At 43.8% G+C, this 22,355-nt stretch overlaps 1 protein-coding gene across 4 annotated transcripts; it reads right to left on the bottom strand.

Annotated features, from left to right (window-relative positions):
* Positions 1-822: 822 nt before the first annotated feature.
* Positions 823-21,619, bottom strand: MRM3 (mitochondrial rRNA methyltransferase 3). 4 transcript variants are annotated; one of them, XR_013623839.1, is made up of 8 exons: positions 21,118-21,619; positions 18,305-18,549; positions 15,109-15,279; positions 14,667-14,826; positions 14,423-14,549; positions 10,076-10,952; positions 9,687-9,948; positions 823-9,635 (listed from the first exon to the last, which is right to left on the bottom strand). XR_013623839.1 is itself a non-coding variant. In XM_068120732.2 (7 exons), exons 1-6 carry the CDS (start codon positions 21,537-21,539, stop codon positions 10,740-10,742), a joined length of 1,338 nt encoding a protein of 445 aa, XP_067976833.2. In that variant the 5' UTR covers positions 21,540-21,619; the 3' UTR covers positions 823-1,298; positions 10,710-10,739. The 4 variants fall into 4 exon arrangements, 3 of the variants coding, with proteins under 3 accessions (XP_067976833.2, XP_078636443.1, XP_067976834.2); XM_068120732.2 differs by lacking the exon at positions 9,687-9,948 and having other exon boundaries at positions 823-1,298; positions 10,710-10,952; XM_068120733.2 differs by lacking the exon at positions 9,687-9,948 and having other exon boundaries at positions 8,238-8,418; positions 10,710-10,952; positions 21,118-21,595.
* Positions 21,620-22,355: the final 736 nt, after the last annotated feature.

The raw sequence follows: 22,355 nt of genomic DNA on the forward strand, positions 1-22,355 counted from the left end.
CTTTTAACGTTGAACATTTTAATACTTTTAAGGACGTTATGACAGGGTGTATTTTATCAGGAGAGCAGCGAAACAGTAAGGGACTCGTACTTGATTAAAGGTCGAATTACTTTCATCAAATTTTTTTTAATCGGAGGACATCGTCGGTACACCTGTGTCTCTTTCAGTTCGGCTTTCTGTCAAACGGCTTCCGTTCGTGTGAATGGCTGCTACAGAACATATCGGAAAACCTAAGGGTTAAATTTTCTAAATGCCAGTGAAGTTAATCAAATATGACAAAATGACCTGACAGGTTGTTTTGCCTTAAGTAATAAACATCCTGCTTCAAAAGAAGCCAAAATGCTGGTGTGAAGAACGTGTTCAGTTAAAGTTTCTCATCTGGTCTTGAACTAAAGAAATTCGCTTGGTGGCGGCTTCGTTTGGGCTCAAATGTCACATTAGGCCATTGGTGGGTGTACCTGGAGGGGAATGGAGAGCGATTGTGTACCTGGAGGGGAATGGAGAGAGATTGTGTTCCTGGAGGGGAAGCAATTGTGTACCTGGAGGAAATGTGAGAGCTATTGTGTACCTGGAGGGGAAGGGAGAGTGAGTGTGTATGTTCTACCACCAGCATTGCCTCATGGCTCAGACATCAACTCTGGGTTCTTTTTGACGTTTTGCTTTTCCACCTGTGTGTGGTGTTTCGACTAATGCTGTATTACCATGACGAGGTTATTGACAAAACATGACAGAATGTACTTTTGTGCACAATTGTACCTGCAGTAGGAATTTTAATGTGGATTTGCTTATTTTAAATGTTGAGATATTTTAAATGTTAATGTTTTGACATTCTAGTGGGAATGGAGAGTATTAAAATGACACCGTGTGCCCTGGGCAAGAATTTCAAGTGGAGTGTCATTTACTGAGCTTTATTAAATTGTAATTACCAAAAGGAATGAAAGCTACTACTACTCAATAATGACAATGTGAGAAAATAAATGGATAATAATATTATACAACATGTGCTGAAATAAACGGTGGTTATAAAGCAGCTTTTAGGATTAAAAAGGTTAAAACACAACCCTGTATCAATGTATGTATGGCTCTCAAAAGGTTCTCGGAACGAGATGCTCACATTCAAGAAAGAAACAATGTTGTATTATCAAAAATACACATCATGTATGTATATATGCAGGTGATGACAGACCTAAAGCCACAATTGGTATTCCCGGAGGAGATCTGTGTGACAACGTTGCGGCCTGAAATTGTCATCTGGTCAGGTGCAACAAGACAGGTCATCTTCGGAGAATTGTCTGTACCTTGGGAAGAGAACATGGAGGAGGTGCACGAGAGGAAGAGAGGAAAGTACAGTGAGCTGGATAGTGCTGCAGAATGGTGGAAGAATTGTGCACTTTTGGTGAAAAGCATGAAACTTGGCACAGTTATAGAGTTTTACCGACTGAACAATATTGGATATGGGGCCAACTGATTTTTTTCCAAGATGGCCACCATTTTCAAAATGGCCGCCTCTATGGGTGAAAATTACCGATGCAACCATATAAATGAATATATTTCCTATGATTGGTTTGAAAATCGACTAGAAATGTAAAATGTCACCAACTTTTACCTTACGGTTCACATGTTCTTCATTTCTTAGCCAAGATGGCTTCCAAATTCAAAATGGCTGCCACATGATCAAATGGTGACAAACATATGAAACTGTATTATGGTAATTGTATCATGCATCACAGTTAAAGTTCTTAAAGTTATACTGTGTATTATCTCATGCATTCATCCATTCATCCTTCATTTTCTTTTTTCAGATCAATATCTCCATACCACAGTGCATGGTGCCCTTCGTAGTATTAGACTATAGCTAATAGTTGTAAAAGCAGTGGTGGTGGTGTAGTAATCAAAATACTAACAATGGCTAAATCTTTCAAGATGTTAGACCCCAGACAACGTCCAGAAACCCCTACAACATCTGAATCATCGGCGCCGATAGATTGGACAAAATGCATTTTGTGTCAAGAGACAGCAAAAGAACCACTGCGATGCCCAGCCGATTCAAAGAGGACTGATATTGACATTGATACGCTTTATGATAATCTTGCAAGTAATTTGCTAAGATTCAAAGAGCTTCGGAGTCTTCCAGATAGTATAAACTTAGCAAGGTTAGACAGTGGAACAGGAGTTGCTACGACTCTAAAGTCTAATGGAGCTAAATGGCACAAAAAATGCAAGGATAGGTACAGCAATACCAAACTGCAACGAGTAGAAAACAGGAAAAGAGATGAGAGTGAAACCAACAGTGACTCAACAAAAAAGAAAGTCACTCGCTACAGCAGTGGTGGTGCAGCCAGAACATCACAAGACACTTGCTTCTTTTGTGGTGAAAAATCAAAATAAACTTCACAAGGCATCGACGGAGAAACTAAACAGAAATGTTCGGCGATGTGCATAAATTATAAACAATTGAATAATTGAACAATGAATATTATAAACAAATAAGAAAGTAATATTTTTACTCAGTGGCGGCCATTTTGAATTTGGTGGCCATCTTGGAAAGAAACTGAATTGGCCCCATATCCAGAAATGTTCAGCACATCAAAAGCCACATCTGTGCCAATTTTCATACTTTTCACCCAAAATGCACAATTGGTCTGGTATATTGCACCATTCTGCAGCACTAGGAGGCAGAGTGTTGGGAGAAGGGTTGGCAAGTTTCTTGTCAGCCATTTGAGGTGGGGTGTAGAGGGTATATTGGCAATTCCTTTCCTGCATTTCTTGCTCGGCTTGGAGTGTGTGGGACAGAAAAAAGGAGGATGTGTGACAAGGTGGCCCAGGTTGCCTGGAAAGGCTCCTGTTGGATATGGAGGAAGTTTATGGAGGCACGTCGAACGGTGTAGGTTGAGGTTGTGGGGGGTGGTGCATTTCAGTCGAAAGGGGGTAGTGACTGAGCACAGAAGAGAAATGGAGATGTGTGAATGGTGTGTGTGTGTGTGTGTGTGTGTGTGTGTGTGTGTGTGTGTGTGTGTGTGTGTGTGTGTGTGTGTGTGTGTGTGTGTGTGTGTGTTGCAGGAGTGGGTGTGTGGCAGGAGTGGGTGTGGTTTTGCATGAATGTGTTTTTGTTTGAGTAGTGCATGTTGCAAGGGAAGGTGGTTGGTTGTTTTTATTTTGGTGTGTGAGTGAGTGGATGAGGGGCTGTGGATTCTGGGAGTGGAGGTGGTTTTGTTGTTGTAGTCTATGTTCTCACTGGCTGGGGTGGGGGTATGTACGCATCCAGGTGTAGCTGCTGCATGTGGAGGCATATATGCCCCTGCTGGCCCACCTTAGCTGACCGTATCGAGGTTGAAGGGCCGAAATGGGATGATGCTGAGGACCGTGCCTGAGGACCCGGTCAGTGAGGCACACTTGTGACAAGGTTACAGTATATATACGTATATATATACGTATACAGTGCATTCAGAAAGTATTCAGACCCCTTCACTTTTTTCACATTTTGTTATGTTGCAGTCTTATGCTGAAATAGTTTAAATTCATTTTTTCGTTCATCAATCTATACTCAATACCCCATAATGACAAAGAGAAAACAGGATTTTAGAAAGTTTAGCAAATTTATTAAAAAGAAAAAACTGAAATATCACATTGACATAAGTATTCAGACCCTTTGCAATGACACTTGAAATTTAGCTCAGGTTCCTCCCATTTCTCTTGATCTTTGAGATGTTTCTACACCTTGATTGGAGTCCACCTGTGGTAAATTCAATTGATTGGACATGATTTGGAAAGGCACACACCTGTCTATATAAGGTCTCACAGCTGACAATGCATATCAGAGCAAAAACCAAGCCATGAGGTCGAAGGAACTGCCTGCAGAGCTCAGAGACAGGATTGTGCCGAGGCACAGATTTGGGGAAGCCTACAAAAAAAATCTCTGCTGCATTGAAGGTTCCCAAGAGCACAGTGGCCTCCATAATTCTTAAATGGAAGAAGTTTGGAACAACCAGGACTCTTCCTCGATGAGGCCGCCCGGCCAAACTGAGCAATCGGGGGAGAAGGGCCATGGTAAGAGAGGTGACCAAGAACCCGATGGTCACTCTTGCTGAGCTCCAGAGATCCTGTGTGGAGATGGGAGAAACTTCCAGAAGGACAACCATCACTGCAACACTCCACCGATCTGGGCTTTATGGCAGAGTGGCCAGACGGAAGCCTCTCCTCAGTGAAAGACACGTGAAAGCCTGATTGGAGTTTGCAAAAAAGCACCGAAAGGACTCTCAGACTGTGAGAAACAAGATTCTGTGGTCTGATGAAACCAAGATTGAACTGTTTGGCTTCCGTCGGTGCGGTGTAAAAGCGGAAGTAAGGAATTCACCTCGGTTTTAAAAATATATATATAATTTTCGTAATGATAATGTTTTAGTAGTTGCCGAAGACGACAAGAAGCGGCCATTTCGTTGGGTACAAAGGTTGTTTATTGTACAGAAAACTCCAGCAACTGCTCGCGAACGGAAGTCGTAACGGCTTATATAAAACCAAGAACCCTCTTCGGAGGGCGTGGCTCCAACAGCCGCGCGTGCGTCACGACGACACAACCAAAAGCCCGTGTGCATGGGTTAGACAAAACCTATCGTATTGGTAACCGTCACATGCGGATAAGTTAACCGCGACATGTGAATAAGGTAACCGCGACATGTGAATAAGGTAACCACTACATGCGCCCCCCCAGAAGGCACGCCACGGGCGTGTACGTAGTTCGCGGGTGGAACAGAGCCGGGCCACGGGTGCTGAGCAGCGGTAGCAGTTGTAGTTGCAGCAGTAGGAATTGCGGGAGTGGCGAGCGGCAGTGCGTGCGAAGACAACGGGGCGCCAGTGTGCGCGAAGGTAACGAAGCAGCCGTGCGTGCGCAAGAGATGAGCAGCGGTAGTAGTTGTAGTTGCAGCAGCATCAGCCTCGGGATCCGCTGTAGAAGCAGTAGTAGGAGTTGCGGGAGTGGCGAGCAGCAGTACCCGGCCTGTGTGCGCGGAGGCGATGAGCAGCAGTACTCGGCCTGTGTGCGTGAAGGCGACGAGCAGCAGTACTCGGCCTTTGTGCGCGGAGGCGACGAGCAGCAGTACTCGGCCTGTGTGCGCGAAGGCGACGAGCAGCAGTACTCGGCCTGTGTGCGCGAAGGCGACGAAGTAGCCGTGCCGCCAACGCCCCGTAACGGCATTCTTTCGGAGGGTCCCGGAGCTGGTTCGCCCCTCTAGTCGTAGAGGAGGAACCGAGCGCAATGCGCGAACCACATGGCCGCTCGTCGTTGCTATAACTCCGGCAGTTCGAGTTTAGGTCTTGTGGAAGAAATTGCGGTCGCAATACTGCCGTGTTCATTTGGCCCCCGAATACGTTCGGGGGCACCGAGGTCACCAGTTTAGTAGTTGCCGAAGACGACAAGAAGAGGCCATTTCGTTGGGCACAAAGCTTGTTTATTGTACAGAAATCTCCAGCAACTGCTCGCGAACGGAAGTCGTAACGGCTTAAATAAAACCAAGAACCCTCTTCGGAGGGCGTGGCTCCAACAGCCGCGTCACGACGACACAACCAAAAGCCCGTGTGCATGGGTGAGACCAAACCTATCGTATTGGTAACCGTCACATGCAGATAAGTTAACCGCGACATGTGAATAAGGTAACCGCGACATGTGAATAAGGTAACCATTACAATGTGACTATTATTATTATAGTAAATCTAATCGTAACACTAATCCCTTTGTAGTGACTGCAACGTTACTGGAGGTTAAATATATATCTCATATATATTAAAGTAGAACAAGTTTTGTGTCCGGCCGTCTCTATGAGTATGATGTCATTGCGGTGTAAACATCCGCTCACTTCGAGAGCGGCAGGAGAGGTCATTCCTCTTTGGGATATATAGATTACAGTCTCTCTATGATCGGGTCTCAAGAACATTGGGTGTGTGTTCATTGACCAAGTTTCTTGTGGAGAGATCACCAAGTGGTTTAAGCATTCGAGCAAGCACTCCATTCAAAACCTTTAAGGAACGGCTGGCTTGGCAAGCGCTAGCTAGCTGCTTGGTAAATGAACACATCTCCAACCCTTGTGGGGTATATAGATTACAGTAGATCTTTGCTCAGGTCTGCAAGTAAAACTTACCTCATGGATGTCGGGATTCCTCCAAATTTCTTTCTTTGATGTTATAAACGGCATTAGCGACTGTTAAAAAAGCTAATCATGTGTGTTTGTGGTTTATAATATTCTACAAGCCCGGCTATGCCGCTGTTCGACTTTTGGTCTTGTTTATCTAAAAATAATCCGATGGATCAGGACAGGATGCTGCACCACAGATATAGGCATCTCTAATTTGTTCAGGGTGCCGGTGATAACTCACCCACTCCTCACGAAGAACACCAATATCTTTTATGTTCCCCAGATAATGCCAGCAGATGGGACTCCAACTTTAACGTCCATCCGAGAGAGATTGATGCCTCGCCCCGTCTACAAAACACCAGGATGACAGCTTGTACAAACGGTTGTAAAATTCTTCCATTTCTTCCAAGGAATTCTTCCAAGTTTAGCCTTCAAATGTGATCGTTTTTCTCACTGTGATAAACGAATCACAATCAATGAGGGATTCCCCACTCAAGTTCTTACGGTATAAGGTAGGAAGAGATAAGGTAGCTTGAGCTTGACTCAAGGCAACAAGTTTGATTGTCAGACCATAAATCGATTATTGAAATCGAAATTTAGCAATCAAATTAAACCAGTACACCTGTTAATATGTACCAAAGATGTATTGAACCCACACGTATGAAGCAGAGAAGTTGCCCTCATGCCCTGATCTGATACACACCGAGGGACAATGTTATGTTTGCACCAGTTAGAGTTTCTGGCTGTCAGTGTTTATTTAGAGCTGTTGGACAAAACACATTAGAGAACCAAAGGAATAAGTTTTCAAAATGAAAGGACAGTTTGTTCAATACAGAAATAAAATACTGCCGTGTCTTCCCTGTAGTGAAGACCTCAGGGCGACAGATGACCAAAACGAGCTTTAACTCCGAGGCGTATACCCAAAAATATGGCGGTGTTATCTCTGCTGCGGGGGGGGGGGGGGGGGGAGGCTACCGAGGTCCTTACCTGCACAGACGGACACGATGGGGGTTTAACCGAACCCATGGACAAATAAACACACAGGACAAGAAGTTATAAGTCAACAAGGAATGATTTAATGAAAATAATGCAATCAAAAGGAATGTGCGGTGAACTAAAATTCCTAAGTGAGGGTCCCTCCACACGCAGATTTGTAAAACAGACAAGGGAAAACGAAAGTAAAAATAAATGTCGGATGTTGTGTAGCCACCTAGCTCCGGTCTCAACGAGGGTTTGGTGGGCGTCACAGGTCCCACGTCACTGCGTGGACACCACACGTTGGCGCGAAGTCGCGTCCACAGCCAGCCACCGGTGCGAGGCAAACAGGCAAGGGCTCCTCCCTCGGTCCTTCACGTTTGGCTGCACCGAGCCCCGATCATCTCTTCGGCGCACCCAGCACGAAGCGCAACACGATCGCTTCCTCCTTCGTCGGCGACCAGGTAAGAAGAAACGAAGAGCAAACGACCAGGCAAGAGAGCCCACCCCGACCAAAACCAGAACAAAAAGAGAGTGATGCAGGTGGAATCTTCCTCCTTATCCTTTTCAGCCCGAGCTGACTGACGCCACATCACCAATCGCCAAGCGCGATTGAATCACCCCATCGTTCCTCAACCAATCACAAAGCTCAGGGCGTGGTTTCCTTTTACACACGTCAGAGGCGGAGCCTAGTCCTTCATCAAGTAGGTTCGCGTGACGTCGGTTGTAGGAGGGGCAGGGTTTTGTCCAATTGGGCAGCTGTGGGGTTTTTGCTAGTCCTGCCGGTGTTGTGGGTGAATGGAGCATTCGTGGCATGGTTTTTTGATTGAGATAAAAATGAAGGGCAAAATTACAAGAGGTCTTTACACACAGGGGAATTATTAACCATAGGTCCTCCCTAAGTAACAACTCCACTGCTCCATGTGGAGACACATAAATGCTCTTACCCAGACAGTCGGCCTAACTTATTTACATTGAGGTGTGTTCTTCTTCTTCTTCGCGGCACTCAGAGCATGCTAATCTACACATTCTGAACTTCATCAAGGTATTTAATCCATACCCCAAAAACATAACACAGCCCCTCCCCTGTCACCCCGCACCCCTACCCCCTCCCCCAGAACCATAGCTACTGCAAAGTTCAATGCAGGCGTTACCGTTCCAGCCTTAACACTTACCGACTCTCACTTAATTAACCTTTGGAATAAATTAGGAGGGGCTGTGGGAAGCGAGCCATAACTAACTTACCTGTTCTCCGTAATGTTCTACACACCTTAACATTTCAAATATTTGCAACTCTTGGAATCCTCGCTCCTAACTCCTGGGGCGGGAAGAAAAATTTCAAACAAAAAAAAAAAATACCCTAACCACAAAACCTTAATAAAATTAAAGAACATTTGTACAAACCCTGTGTCCCTCGAAAGACCACGTCCCCCAGTGGATGCCACAAAGCCCAACATTACCTGCTGAGCAATCCCAATTTACCCAAATTTCCACGGGCCCCGTCCTTCTGATACAGGTGAGTGACAACGCTCAATTGTGCCCAAGCCTTTTTAAAATTCATGACAGTTATATACAAGTAAACATTCGTATGAATAAATACAAAACAATCACCAGACATTTGAACACAAGTAAATCAAACAATTCCGGAAGTGTACGAAGTGGTAGTAAGGCTTCTTCTTCCTGATCGGCATCACACTCAATTCAGAAATGTGATGAATGGCACATTAACCAGCATATATTCAACGAAAAGGTGATGAACCCCCTTCCACTCCCCCCACTCCCTCCCTCACCCCTCCCTCTCTCGTCTCTAGATGATCAATGTTAGCCTTATGTCTAAGCACAGCAAACACGCAATTTCTATAATCCATTATGCAGATTTAATCAAATATTTATCACTAAAGTATAAGCTTCACTTTTATTGGCTACATATATCTATATATATATATCTGTGCAGTGTCTGTGTTGTGTTGTGTCTTGTCACTGAACTACTTTCTCAAACTTTTGTGAAATCGTACCAAACTTCTGGAATGCACATATCTCTCCCGTCGGTATGTCCTAAGGGTATTTCTTTGAAAAAATTTCCAATTTTTTTTTGGGGGAATTTTTTCGGGAAATTTTTTTTTTTTCAACTTCAATTGTTTATAAAATGTGACATCACGTATATTACAAATACATTTGTGCAAAATAATTGTTTGAATTATGATTGGTTTAAACAATGACAAAACCGCAACTCGGGTACAGTCATTTATCTATACATCTACACATCTGGGCAGTGTCTGTGTTGTCACTTAACGACTCCCTCAAACTTTTGTTTCCGTGGTTGTGAAGTGTTTTTAATAACGTTGTGGTGGTTTTGAATCACGTGGTGGTGAGGTATTTTGAATTATGTGGTGATGAGGTGTTTTTAAATGACGTGGTGGTGAGGTGTTATTAAATCACATGGTGGTGAGGTGTTTTGAATTATGTGGTGAGGTGTTTTGAATTAGTTGGTGATGAGGTGTTTTGAATGACGTGGTGGTGAGGTGTCTTGAATTACTTGGTGGTGAGGTGTCTTGAATTACTTGGTGGTGAGGTGTTTTGAATTACGTGGTGGCGAGGTATTTATAATTACGTGGTGGTGAGGTGTTTTTAATTATGTGGTGAGGTGTTTTGAATTAGTTGGTGATGAGGTGTTTTGAATTACGTGGTGGTGAGGTGTCTTGAATTACTTGGTGGTGAGGTGTTTTTAAATGACGTGGTGGTGAGGTTTTTATTACGTGTTTTATGGCTATGAGGTGTTTTTTATTTCGTGGTGGTGAGGTGTTTTTAATTTCGTAGTGGTGAGGTGTTTTTATTACGTGTTTTATGGCTGTGAGGTGTTTTCAATTTCGTGGTGGTGAGGTGTTTTTAATTTTGTGGTGGTGAGTTGTTTTTATTACGTGTTTTATGGCTGTGAGGTGTTTTAAATTACTTGGTGGTGAGGTGTTTTGAATTACTTGGTGGTGAGGTGTTTTGAATTACTTGGTGGTGAGGTGTTTTGAATTACGTGGTGGTGAGGTGTAATCATCCCAAACTTCCAGTCTGCACCTACCCCTCCCCTAGGTATGTGCCAAGGGGTTCTTTCTTGAAAAAAAAACATTCAACCTAAATCTTCAACCGAAATTGCCTATAAAAATGTAATATCACAAACACAACAAATACATTTGTGCAAAATAATTGTTTGTATTATGATTGGTGTAAATCATGACAACACAGCAACTCAGCTACAGTCATTATCCTCAGCTAAAATAAGCCCGTTCCTCAGTAACGACGCGTGGTGAGGCGGGCGCAGCGAGCCGAGCCAAGCTAGTAGATATATATATATATATATCGAAGACCAACAGGTGGAAGTCCATTCGACTTCCACAGTAGCTCAGAGATAGCATGCTCACCCTGCGGTTTGTCCAAGTTGGATCACCAGGAGACAACATTGTTTTGAATTTAACATTTGTCAAATTGAAAACAGCTACAAAATGGTCCATCAAAAGCCGTCGAGGCTCAACGGAAAATGCAGCATTCAAACCTGTTGTAAATGCAAAGGAACGGCATACTTCCAAGAGCCATGAACCCGCCCTTCCGATGGTACTACACCTGCCAATTTCCCTGGCTCCAATCCATGCTTTATGAATTTCCGGCACTTTGCTTGAGCAGCTGCCTCTGGGCTTCAAAAAGCAGAATTCCAGTGGCGACAGCGGCATTAAGACTTTCCACATCTGCATCCATCGGCACGTACAACCTGCATCCTTCGGTCTTTTCCATCAATTGCAAGGCTTCTGGGCTGAGGCCATGCGTCTCCCCACCGATAATCAATGCTCCAGATCTGCATGCCCATGGCTGACAAAGGAAAAGCAAGGATGGGTGGGGTTAAGGGTCATCAGCAAATAGCAGGAGCCTGTCAGAACCTTTATTTTAACATTGAAACTTTACTTTATATGAAAAGCAGATATGCCAAAGCCCTTACCCGAGAGCACTCAACAGCAACCCTCAATTCTGCTAATTTGCAGCAACTTCAGCATCACTTACAACAGCAAAGTAATGTCTTTATTATGTAACCACATCGGCCAAATAGATTTCTTTGTCATTGCCATTTTGACTGGAGGGCCTTCTATTTCACATGAGCTTGTTCTCTTATTTTAAATGTTTACAATGTGCCATAGAAATACATAGGGATATGTGATAGATACAAATTTTCACACAATATAACCACAAACTTACCGAAGCCCGATCTCGGTTTTCAGCTATTCATGCGCTGTACCATCGTGCTATATGTGGTGACCCGTCTCGGGGAAAAACTATATGTGGTGAGCATAGCATCGAGTAAGTTTCCATAAATTTCTTGGTTTAAGTTCCAACAACTCAATTTTTAATATCCTTTCAAAGCAATTGGGCTCAAAATTCTCCAGGCAAAGACAAGTCTTCAAGTCTCTAAAGTTTCAAGTCTCTGAAGAAATAAAACGAGTCTCAGATTCTGCAACAATTTCTTCCACCAATCCAGCTGTTTAAGTGGCGAAGAATAGAAACTAAGGTTTTCCATTGTGTTCCTCATCCAATCATCCATGTTATTATAACAGCCAAAGGCAATGCAGTGCAGTGCAGCATATCGCTTGAATAAACTGCATACCGAGTAGGCTGCTGATATGTATAACTAACAAATATGGTGGGCACCTACTACACATAGGATGGATAACGTCAAAGCGACGCCCATAAATGGCGCAACCCAGCAAGTCTGTACAAACGACCCAAAGTTGTCCTTGTGTCATTTCACTTGTTTTTAGAAGTTGCACTTACTCACACATGTAGGATTTGAAACATAGATGTTTGAATTAAAGCCTTTCAAAAATGCCGAGAGTGTTCCTTTAAGTTCTTGTTTGATTGGTAGTTTCAGAGTGAGCGAGATCTACAAATTGGCATCTGAGCAGGAGATCAAGTTTCGGGAAGTTTTCTTTCTTCACTGCCAATGAGAGAAAAGCAGAAAGGATATGACAAAGGTGCACACAGGGAGTCAGAGCGATATAATAATAACCCACAAGTAAGACACATGGTTTAGGGAGGGTTAATGGGGAAAGAAAAAATCATGGGTAGAGATGGGGAATGACAGGAGATTTCCATCAATCCACTTGTTTTACCACTTGTTTTAGGTCTCACAGGGGAGCGTGTGATTGAACTTCCTCCTGGACGAGGTTCCTCAAATGGGAGAGAAGGTAAACAAAAGGGTTAAGGTGTGTGGTAAAGCAGGATTTTGGGAAGTTAACCTTTTGTGTACAGCTCGCAAAGCTTTGCAAAGTGTTGGTGGTACCGAAGCGGTTTCTTGGCAAGGGTTATACTGGTGTTTTGTCATTGCCTTTCTAGCATTGTTTGTCTGTGCTCTAACCTTTTAAATAATGAGCGTCAAGCAAGGAAGTAGCGCATACTATTTTAATGTACTTGGTATGACTTGTCTGTGGTTTGAAACACCCACCTCCCAGACTAAGAGGATGTTCGAACCATGACGCTGCCCAGTCTGTTGTTTTGGATCATCCCTATACTTGTATAAAATCAATATAAACTAGAATGGCACTCGGTAGAGCGCATATCTCCACCAGGCTGAACAGTTTAAGTTTTGTATCCCACTGATAGGCCAGATCTGGATGCGGACCTGAACCAAAATCTAATCGGCTTGTTCTTGTCACCAAACCAACTCATTCACCTAGTTTAGTCATAACTCATCCATAACTTTTCCAAATATGATATTTATCGCATTTTGCCCAATCTGTCAATGGTGAAGAATAACTTGAAAATTAAATAAATCTCGTATCCGAATCCATATTCAGATCTTCACCAAAATCGAATCGATTCGTCCTTGTCACACACCCAACGGGTCCACCAAGTTTTGTCCAAATCTGTCCAAAACCTTGAGATATCCTGCTATGTATAGTTTTTGGCCCTATCTCCCAATGGTGAAGAATCACTTTTTTAAAATACTAGTCGGATCCGAATCCGGATCTTCACCAAAATCTGATCATTTCGTCCGTGTGAAATACACTACCGTTCTGCCAAATTTCGTCCGAATCCATCCACAATTTTTTGAGATATGTTGTTCACAGACAGACAGACAGACAGGGGTGAAAACATAACCTCCATCCACCTTCGGTGGTGGAAGTAACTAGAACGGCACTCGGAAGAGCGCATACTGGGCCAGGCTGAACAGTTTATGTTTTGTATCCCACCGATGGGCCGGATCTGGATACGGACCTGAACCAAAATCTAATCGGCTTGTTCTCGTCACCCAACCAACTCATCCCCAAGTTTAGTCATAACCCGTCCATAACTTTTTTAAATATCATGTTATGTATCGCTTTACGCCTGATCTCTCAATTGTGAAGAATCACTTAAAAGGTAAATAATTCTCGTATCCGAATCCATATTCAGATCTTCACCAAAATCGAATCGATTAGTCCACGTCACACACCCAACCTGCCCACCAAGTTTCGTCCAAATCCGTCCATAACCTTTTGAGATATCTTGCTATGTATCGGAATTAGCCCTATCTCCCAATGGTGAATAACACTTAAAAAATTCGACTAGCTGGATCCGAAACAGGATCCTCACCAAAATCTAATAATTTCGTCCTTGTCACATACACTACCTCTCTGCCAAATTTCGTCCAAATCCGTCCATAGCTTTTTGAGATATCTTGTTCACAGACAAACAAACAGGCAGACATGGGTGAAAACATAACCTCCACCCACCTTTGGTGGTGAAGGTAATCAATCCTCATCCTAGACTTCTCCACTCTCACCACAATAATAAACCAATTCTTCTTCTATCAGCTGCAGCAAGTGGTTGCAGTTTCGATTTGCCATAATTTGGTAAGGGCGCACATTGCTGCTGATTCAGTGCTCCCTGTTAGTGTAGCTCAGAGCAAGAATTTATCATTTCTTCAGTGGCGGCAATAAACTCGCCTCCACTTCATGAAAGATCCCATGGGATCTTTAAAGTCCACCAACCAATTCCTGGAGAATGGACACCCAGTTCAATATCCATCTGAGGGACGGCACACACATTGATGCCTCGCCCGAACGAAACACTAGGATGACAGTTTATAGCTGGGCTGGGATATTCTGCCATCCCATAAAAAATTGAAGCTAGCTCTCTCCTGTTGCAGCAATATATGAATGTCGGCAATTATTGGTTTGGTATCACAGTAAGCACAAATTCACAGCTAGTGAAGCAAATACGAACAAAATGTCAGGTTCCGAAAGAACACTACGTGGGATGAAAACCCATGTGCATCATTCTCGTAACATAAAGTGCTGAATAATCACCTGATGGTACATTTTTCTGTTTTGAAACAATGTATTGGGCTCGCTCCCGTCTGCGTAATCATGGGTGTGACCCTCAGAAAGATTGTGATTTTCTGAGACTGTGAGCACTCGATCTGAACCTCTGAGCCTGATCACAAAAACAAACAAGGAAAGCATGGTACGGCAGTGACAGTCATTAAGGCCTCAAGGAAGTCCAGCATTTAGTTTAAAAAACGTCAAACCTCACACAGAAAGAACACCTCACCCTTGTGCTCCAACAACAGCAGTATCTGCCACGTGGACGGGTGAGAGTAGGGAAAGTGCAGCGGCCACTTCTGGCCAGGTCAAGCTCTGACGCAAGGAAATGCGAAAGTGCGCCCCAGCACCTGCTCGCAGAACCTTCGTTTCCCAAGCATCAACACATCCTAGATGGAGTGCAGAACACACGCATGGAGATCAATCAAAATGGACAAGTAAAATTGTTTTGGACACGAGCAAGAGCAACATGAACATTCGTCAGAAGGCCTTTGTCATTTACAGACAAGTTGCGTTTTTCTTGGATAACTTTAGAAAACCCACACGGAAAGGTGAACAGTTTTCCAAGAGGCCGAACTGGATGTGATTATAAGCTACCCACTACATGAGCAACTGGCATCAATGAACTGTTCATCTCTATCAAAAAGGCATCACATGTATAAACATATCACCTTTGGTAAGCAAAACCTGCTGACAGCCAGCAGCAGCTGCCGTACGGATGATAGAGCCCAGGTTACCCGGATCACGGATGTTATCACACACCAGGCTGAGACCCATCCTGTTATCCTGGCAACGCCGGCGAAGTCGCTCCACACTCAAACGTTTGGGGAGTTTGACAATCCCTGCAAAATGGAAAGTTTGTTTACAAACATGATCATCAAATGACTACAGGATTCTCTGGTTTTGGGAGAATTTGAGTTGGTGGTTGGAGGAGTTGGGGTTGTTAGCGCTTGGAAGTGGAGCAGTAGGGATAAACACCAACAAGACAAGACAGATCAAATCCTAGAAATGTGATTGTATAATTGACCCTGTGCTTCAATCGTGAAATTCCTATAATAGTAAAATAGTGAAATTCTTATGACAAAAGTTTGAAAACGGTAGTCTTTTTATAACAACAGTCTTTTGCCATTTTCAATTAAAATGGAGTCAGAGCAAGTATCTTTGTGTATTACAGTCAATGCAGAGTGTTGCATCCCAACTACAGCAGGAAGAGAAAGAGCAAACAGAGCACTCAGGTAGAGATACTGAGGACAGGTTGGAGGAGAAGCAAAGGGAGGTGTCCCAATTTGTGAATGAATCTGTGGATCTGATGAAGAGTCAAATCGACAAGAGGAAAATGGAGAAGCTTTCTCTTCTTGGGAAGCAGAGAGAGAAACTGGAGCAGCAGATGGAGTCTCTCCATGAAGGAAAATCCACGATGCAAACAGCACTCCAGGAGCTGAAGGCTATTTCTTTTCAGGATCCAAGGACCTGCTAAAAGGCTTGAGAAGATGTCAGACTTTGAATCCATGAAGATAACACCGCTCACAGTTCTGGACTTCTCGAAGGAGAAGAATTCAGACATGCTCCTCAAGCTCAATAAGAACTTCCTGGAGAAGATACAGACGGTGGCTGCACCGGCACATGCGGACTCGCTCGACACACGCGCTCGACACACGCGCTCGACACACGCGCTCGACACACGCGCTCGACACACGCGCTCGACACACGCGCTCGACACACGCGCTCGACACACGCGCTCGACACACGCACACACACACACAACGACCTTCATCCTTGGATCGTATGTGACAAGGAAGAAATGATTAGATTTTGGTGAAGATCCGGATTCGAATCTGGCTAGTAGAATTTAAGTGATTCTTCACCATTGGGAGATAGGGCCAAAACGATACATAGCAGGATGTCGCAAAAAGTTGTGGATGGATTTAGACGAAACCTGGTGGCGAGGTTGTGTGTGTGACAAGGAAGAATAGATTTTGGTGACGATCTGAATATGGAATTGGATATGAGAATTTTTTTTATTTTTTTTTAAAGTGGTTCTTCACCATTGGGAGATCGGGGCAAAAACGATACATAGCAGGATATCTGAAAAAGTTGCGGATGGATTTAGACGAAAGTTGTTGGACAGGTTGTGTGTGAGACGGGGAAGAATCGATTCAATTTTGGTGAAGATCCGGATCCGGATCTGGCTAGTAGAATTTTTTAAGCGATTCTTCACCATTGAGTGATATGGCCAACCAGGAGGAGGTATGCTCTCTACCGAGTGTCGTTCTAGTTTTGTATGCAGTCTGTGACTGCGGGTTTCATCATTTTCTGGAAGTGTGGCTGTGCCGCTGATGCAGTGCCCCTGTTACCAGCAAGTTGGTACTCATTTTGCGGACCTCGGAAGGATGGCAGCCTGAGTCAACCCACCTGTTGTTATTTCAACGGCATGACAGGGGCTTGAACTCGAGACCCTAAGATAACCAGACATCTTAATCATCAAGCCAACACCAGCTTCTGTACCCACTAACAGGACGGATCTGGATCCGTACCCAAAACAAAAATCGAATCGGCTTGTTTTTGTCACCGACCCAACTTATCCACGAAGTTTTGTCATAAGTCGTCCACAACTTTTTGAAATATCCTGCCATATATCGTTTTTGGCCCTATATCTCAATGGTGAAGAATCACTTCGGATCCGGATCTTCGCCAAAATCTAATCATTACGTCCTTGTCACATACCAGCAAACAAAAAACCTCTCCGCCAAATTTCATCAGAATCCGTCCACAGCTTTTAAAGATTTTTTTTTTTTTTTTTTGTATACTGAATGGAGGCTCGTGAAAGAGCTAACATTTATATCACAAACAAATCAACCAGACAAACAAAAATATATAAAAAGAGGGAGCGGAAAACAAGATGGGGAGAGAAGGGGAAGCACACAAACACAACATTTGAGAGCAGGGAGATGTGTGGGAGGGAGAGGGCTTGGGGGGAGGAGGCGTGGGAAGGGGGGGGGGGGGGGGTGGGAGAAATATAAAACACAAGGACACCAAGGACTTCCAGGACAGAAGTTGGAATTTCAAAAAAGTGGATTTGGGGTGAAATTTGCGGGGGTAGAAAAGATCAAGGTTTTGGATGGGGGAAGATAAGAGATGGTGGTGAACAGGTGTTTTAAAGACCTGGAGGGTGGAGTGGGATTTAAGAGAGTGAGGGAGTTTGTTCCAGAGGCAGGAGAAAAGAGGAATGAAGGAGTGAAGGTGAGCAGAAAGTCTTGATTTTGGCAGTTTAACCATAAGAGGGTTGCAGGCAGATCTTGTGCGACCTGTAGGAATATTTGGGGGACAGAGCCCAGAGAGAGCTGGGGGGGGCAAGGCCAGAGAGGAGTCGGTAGAAGACGGAAATACCACCAACCTGCCTGCGGTGAGTGAGTGAAAGGCCCTCGGAGTTAGCTTCATCACGGGAGATTCCAAAGATTCTGAACGCTTTGGTTTCAACAGCGTGAAGACGAGCTAGGTGTGAGGCAGGAGCACCAGCCCAGAGGGGAGAGCAGTATTCCATTGAGCTGCGGATGAAAGCCTTGTATGTGGTGAGGAGCTCAGGTGTGCCAAGGAAGGACTTCGCACGACGGAGGATGCCCAGTCGGCGACTGGCTTTGGAGGCCAGCTTGGAAATGTGGTTTTCCCAGGAAAGATCATGGCAGATAGTGAGACCCAAAAGCTTGAGTGACAGAACTTCTTGGAGAGGATTACTTTACTAGTGCAGTGCATCTTGTTTACAAACAGACAAACACACAGACAGGGGTGAAAACATAACCCCCATCCACATACAGTGGTGGAGGTAATAACTTTAGCATAGGGTACAAGGGTAGTCCAACCTCTTCATACCAATAATCCCCTGAGAGGCAACCACATCTGACCAGCGTTGCAGCTGCTCACTCCGCATGCGGTTAAATACAGCTGGAGGCAAGTGGGCCAATGGGAGCCCATCAAGGGCTGACGGCTCTGTGTAGAACAGGGACTCCAGCGTGGCACCGGCTTGCAAAGCATCGGCCACCAAGCGGCGGCCTTCCAACACCACACAACCACTTTTGTCCCGCTTCATGCTTGACCGTGTCAACATCACTAGGCGCCTGCCAGCACATTTGTAACATCACAAGACCCACATATCAATTGATTGCATCTCATGTGAAATGGAAAACTAGAAATACAAATATTACACCAAACATGTACTTCAGGACTAAGAACGAATGAGGTGCAAACACTTCAGCAGACAGTTCCACATCCATTATCATCATTAATGTACATAACAGCACAGGAGAGCAGGACACACAAGAAATAGTGCATGAGGGATCACACTTGATGTTGTTTGGAAACGCCTACAGACTACACAACATACCAAGACATGTATGGCTGCTCCTTCATTGCAGCAGAATCAAAATTCTGGAGTAAGTACCAGGTGAACCATCCCCAAAGGAAGAGAGTGGTTTAAAGAGAAGACCCACTACCAGATTACTAGTGCAACCTGCAACTGCCACCAAATGCCACCTTTAAGCACCACTTGCCACGTCCCTCAAAACGAATAAAAGTAAACTAGAACGACACTATCTATAAATGAGGTTTTGTTTTTAATGAAATCCTGAGACTCACATCCCCTAACTGCCATCCCATCATCCAACGAAGGTTGTGTTTTCACTTCCTCTCCCCCTCTCCATCTGTCTGCTTGTCTGTCTGTGAGCAGAATATGTTAAAAGGTTATGGACAGATTCGGACGAAGCTTAGTGGACACGTTGGGTGTGTGACAAGGACGTACCGCTTAGATTTTGGTGAAGATCTGAATCCAGATCACATCATTTCCGTAGTGTTCTTCACCATTGAAAGATAGGGCCAGAAACAATATAGAGAAAGACATTTCAAAAGTTGTGTGCGAGTTCTGACAAACTTGGTAGATGAGTTGTTTGGTTAAGTGACATGAACAAGCCGAATAGATTTTGGTTCAGGTCCGAAACCAGATCTGGCCTATAATTGGAGACAAAACATGACCTGTTCAGCCTGGCGGAGGTATGCGCTGCACCGAGTCCTCTTCCAGTTACTCCCGCCAGGGAGTAATGCATTCACTCGTGTCCATGTGTGTGTGTGTGTGTGTGTGTGTGTGTGTGTGTGTGTGTGTGTGTGTGTGTGTGTGTGTGTGTGTGTGTGTGTGTGTGTGTGTGTGTGTGTTCGTGTGTTCGTGTACAAGATATCTGGAAAAGTTCTGAACGGATTTGGATGAAAGTTGGTGGGATGATTGCCCTTGGGATAAGGAAGAATTGATTAGTTTTTGGAGAAGCTCAGGATATTATTCCCGATCCAGGAATTTTTTAAAGGATTTTTTTACCATTGAAAGATAGGGCTCATTTTTTTTAACATTATCTTCTATATATTCTATATTTAACATTGTGATATGAAAATAGTTTTCATATTTGTTGTAAATGTAGTTTAAACTCGTGGTTATGCGTTAGAGCGGTGTATTTTTTTAGCAGCGTCGTCTTGAATGTTCATTTTTTTCTTCTAATAAAGACATATTCTGTCATTTTAAAACCACCAAAGTGTGTTTTAGGTTTCACCGTTTCATAAAATGTATCGCTTGATACGTATAATGCTTTAAAACTGTTTTTGTTTGTTTGTTTGTTTTTACCTCAGAAGAGATATCAACATTTAGCTCAGCGAATGTCATTCGCGGTGTCAGTATTTGATGAACTGAAAAAGACTTAGTTCCAGATTTGTCAATGGCTGAGGTATATTAACAAACGAATAAAACAGATTTGGCAAAATTCCAACTTTTTTTTTAAAAGATCGCATATTCACCCAGGGTTGTCAGAGGCTGAAGAAGAAGAAACCTCGCATGGGCTTCCCAGACCAAATAAATAATTCTGGTTCTGGCTCTGCGATTTTCAGGTTTATTACTCCCGCCAGGGAGTAACGCATTCGATCGTGTCCGTCCGTGTGTGTGTGTGTGTGTGTGTTCGTATGTTTGTGAACAAGATATCTGGAAAAGTTCTGAACGGATTTGGATGAAAGTTGGTGGGATGATTGCCCTTGGGATAAGGAAGAATTGATTCGTTTTTGGTGAAGCTCAGGATATTATTCCCGATCCAGGAACTTTTTTGGGAAAGATTTTTTCTGTTTTACTGCATTAAAGCTTTTATTATTATTCTTAAATGATGTTTTCTCCTCTAATTCCGAGATATATCAAAATAAATTCTCTGACAGTTAGGGCTTACTTTCTTTTTCATTTATTGTTTTGGGGAGAGGGGATGTCAATTGTCAAACAAACCGTATTATTCCAACTAAACCCACGGCGGGAGTATGCGATCGACTGAGTGGTGTTCTAGTTACAAATGTAACGACGATGAGTCTGAACACCTGCTAAGAGGAAGGGAATATAATTCCACATAAAGGGAATTACGTTCCCTTTAATATACATTATACGGAAGAATACAAAAGGAACATATTTATGGTACATTACAAGTACGTACATACATACATACGTATGTATGTATGTATGTATGTTCCCTTTAATATACGAATGTATATTATAGTATGTATGTATGTATGTACGTATGTACGTACGTACATACATAAAGCACAACGGTCTTGTAGATATCTATAGAAACACTGGCAATTCATCTTGAAAAGAAGAAACATTGACTTTTCCTCACCCCAAACGCTTCTCTGAAGAGGAGGCGAAGTTGAACAAGGGTTCCTTTCCCTGGTCCACCATCCCTGCTCGATCCTCCATCTCCATGCCTGCACGTCCCGTACCCACTGCACGTCCATTCCCTTTAGCCAGCCTCGTGCTTAAACTCGGGCGCGATTTTTGCTTTGCCCCGCCTCCAACTCCGCCCCCAAATGCACCCTTAACTCCTCCCTCAACGGCGCCGCGTCTCGGCGGTTTCGGTTCAACCAAAGACTCCGTGACACCCTCGCTCGGCCAATGTATCTTAACCGGGAACCGACGGAGACCACGCGCGCCGCGTACGGACACGTGATGTATCGGTTGCCTCACTTTCTGAAGTACGAGTGGCAGGAATGAGGGAGGAAAGGTACCATTTAACAAAGAAAGACACCAACTCCAGGCCATTGCTGCATGAACATGCGCCGATACAGTTTGGTAAATGGTAAAGGAAGTAGTTAGTCTACAGTGTTAGAATATTTTCCATTAATCTACTAGGATCTACAATCAACTCACACCACACCTTAATTCCCGTCCAAGAGTTAACAATAGTTCCAGCCAATGAACTCGAGATAATATATGTTTCTTTATAAGGAACTTCAACGCAGGAACAGGTCCATCAAAACCTGGGCAATGATTGCCAACCGATGGTGATCCATGCATGACCCTTTTAAAATGCTAATCAACATGTACTATTTTTATTATTTGGTATGACCACTGGGGTGTGTTCCATTACCAACTAGATACCCCGCGAAGGTATTTCGATTTTAATAAAAGAATAATTTTAACGATCGTTTAAAAATCCGAATAGTTCAGCAGCATTCCCGAAAATCAGCCTTATACACCACCCAAGTGAGCCTTTTTTTTTTTGAAGTACAGTAAAACTGGACGCTCTTTGAAGTGTTATGAAGTCTATTTCTATTATACAGTGTTCAAATATATAATAACATTTAAATAAATGTTTAAAGGTGTATAAATTTTAAAAAATCCATGTTATACTAAAGCGCGGCGTTACGCGCGCTGCTTGTGAGCAAGGAGGAAGCGGACAAGCGGTAACATATAAACGTCTTTATTGTAAGAGCACACTGTAACACTCAACTGCTCCGGGCTGGGCGCCCGGTGTATATCATGAGGCCACGCCTACCCCTCGGGCGTGGCCACCGCCCACTTGGTGCGCGGGATGATGTCACCACGCCAGTGGGCTTTTGTGTCCGCCACACGCGC

This window comes from Myxine glutinosa, chromosome 6, assembly GCF_964187855.1.
Source record: "Myxine glutinosa chromosome 6, kmMyxGlut1.1, whole genome shotgun sequence".
Classification (NCBI taxonomy): domain Eukaryota; kingdom Metazoa; phylum Chordata; class Myxini; order Myxiniformes; family Myxinidae; genus Myxine; species Myxine glutinosa.

Excerpts from the sequence above, each read along its gene's own strand:
- MRM3 (XM_068120732.2), bottom strand. The coding sequence starts at position 21,539 with ATGGCCTGGAGTTGGTGTCTTTCTTTGTTAAATGGTACCTTTCCTCCC. Across the intron at positions 14,550-14,666 it reads GCTGTTGTTGGAGCACAAGG|GCTCAGAGGTTCAGATCGAG; the intron begins GTGAGGTGTTCT and ends TTTTGTGATCAG. Across the intron at positions 10,953-14,422 it reads ACAGAAAAATGTACCATCAG|CCATGGGCATGCAGATCTGG; the intron begins GTGATTATTCAG and ends TTCCTTTGTCAG.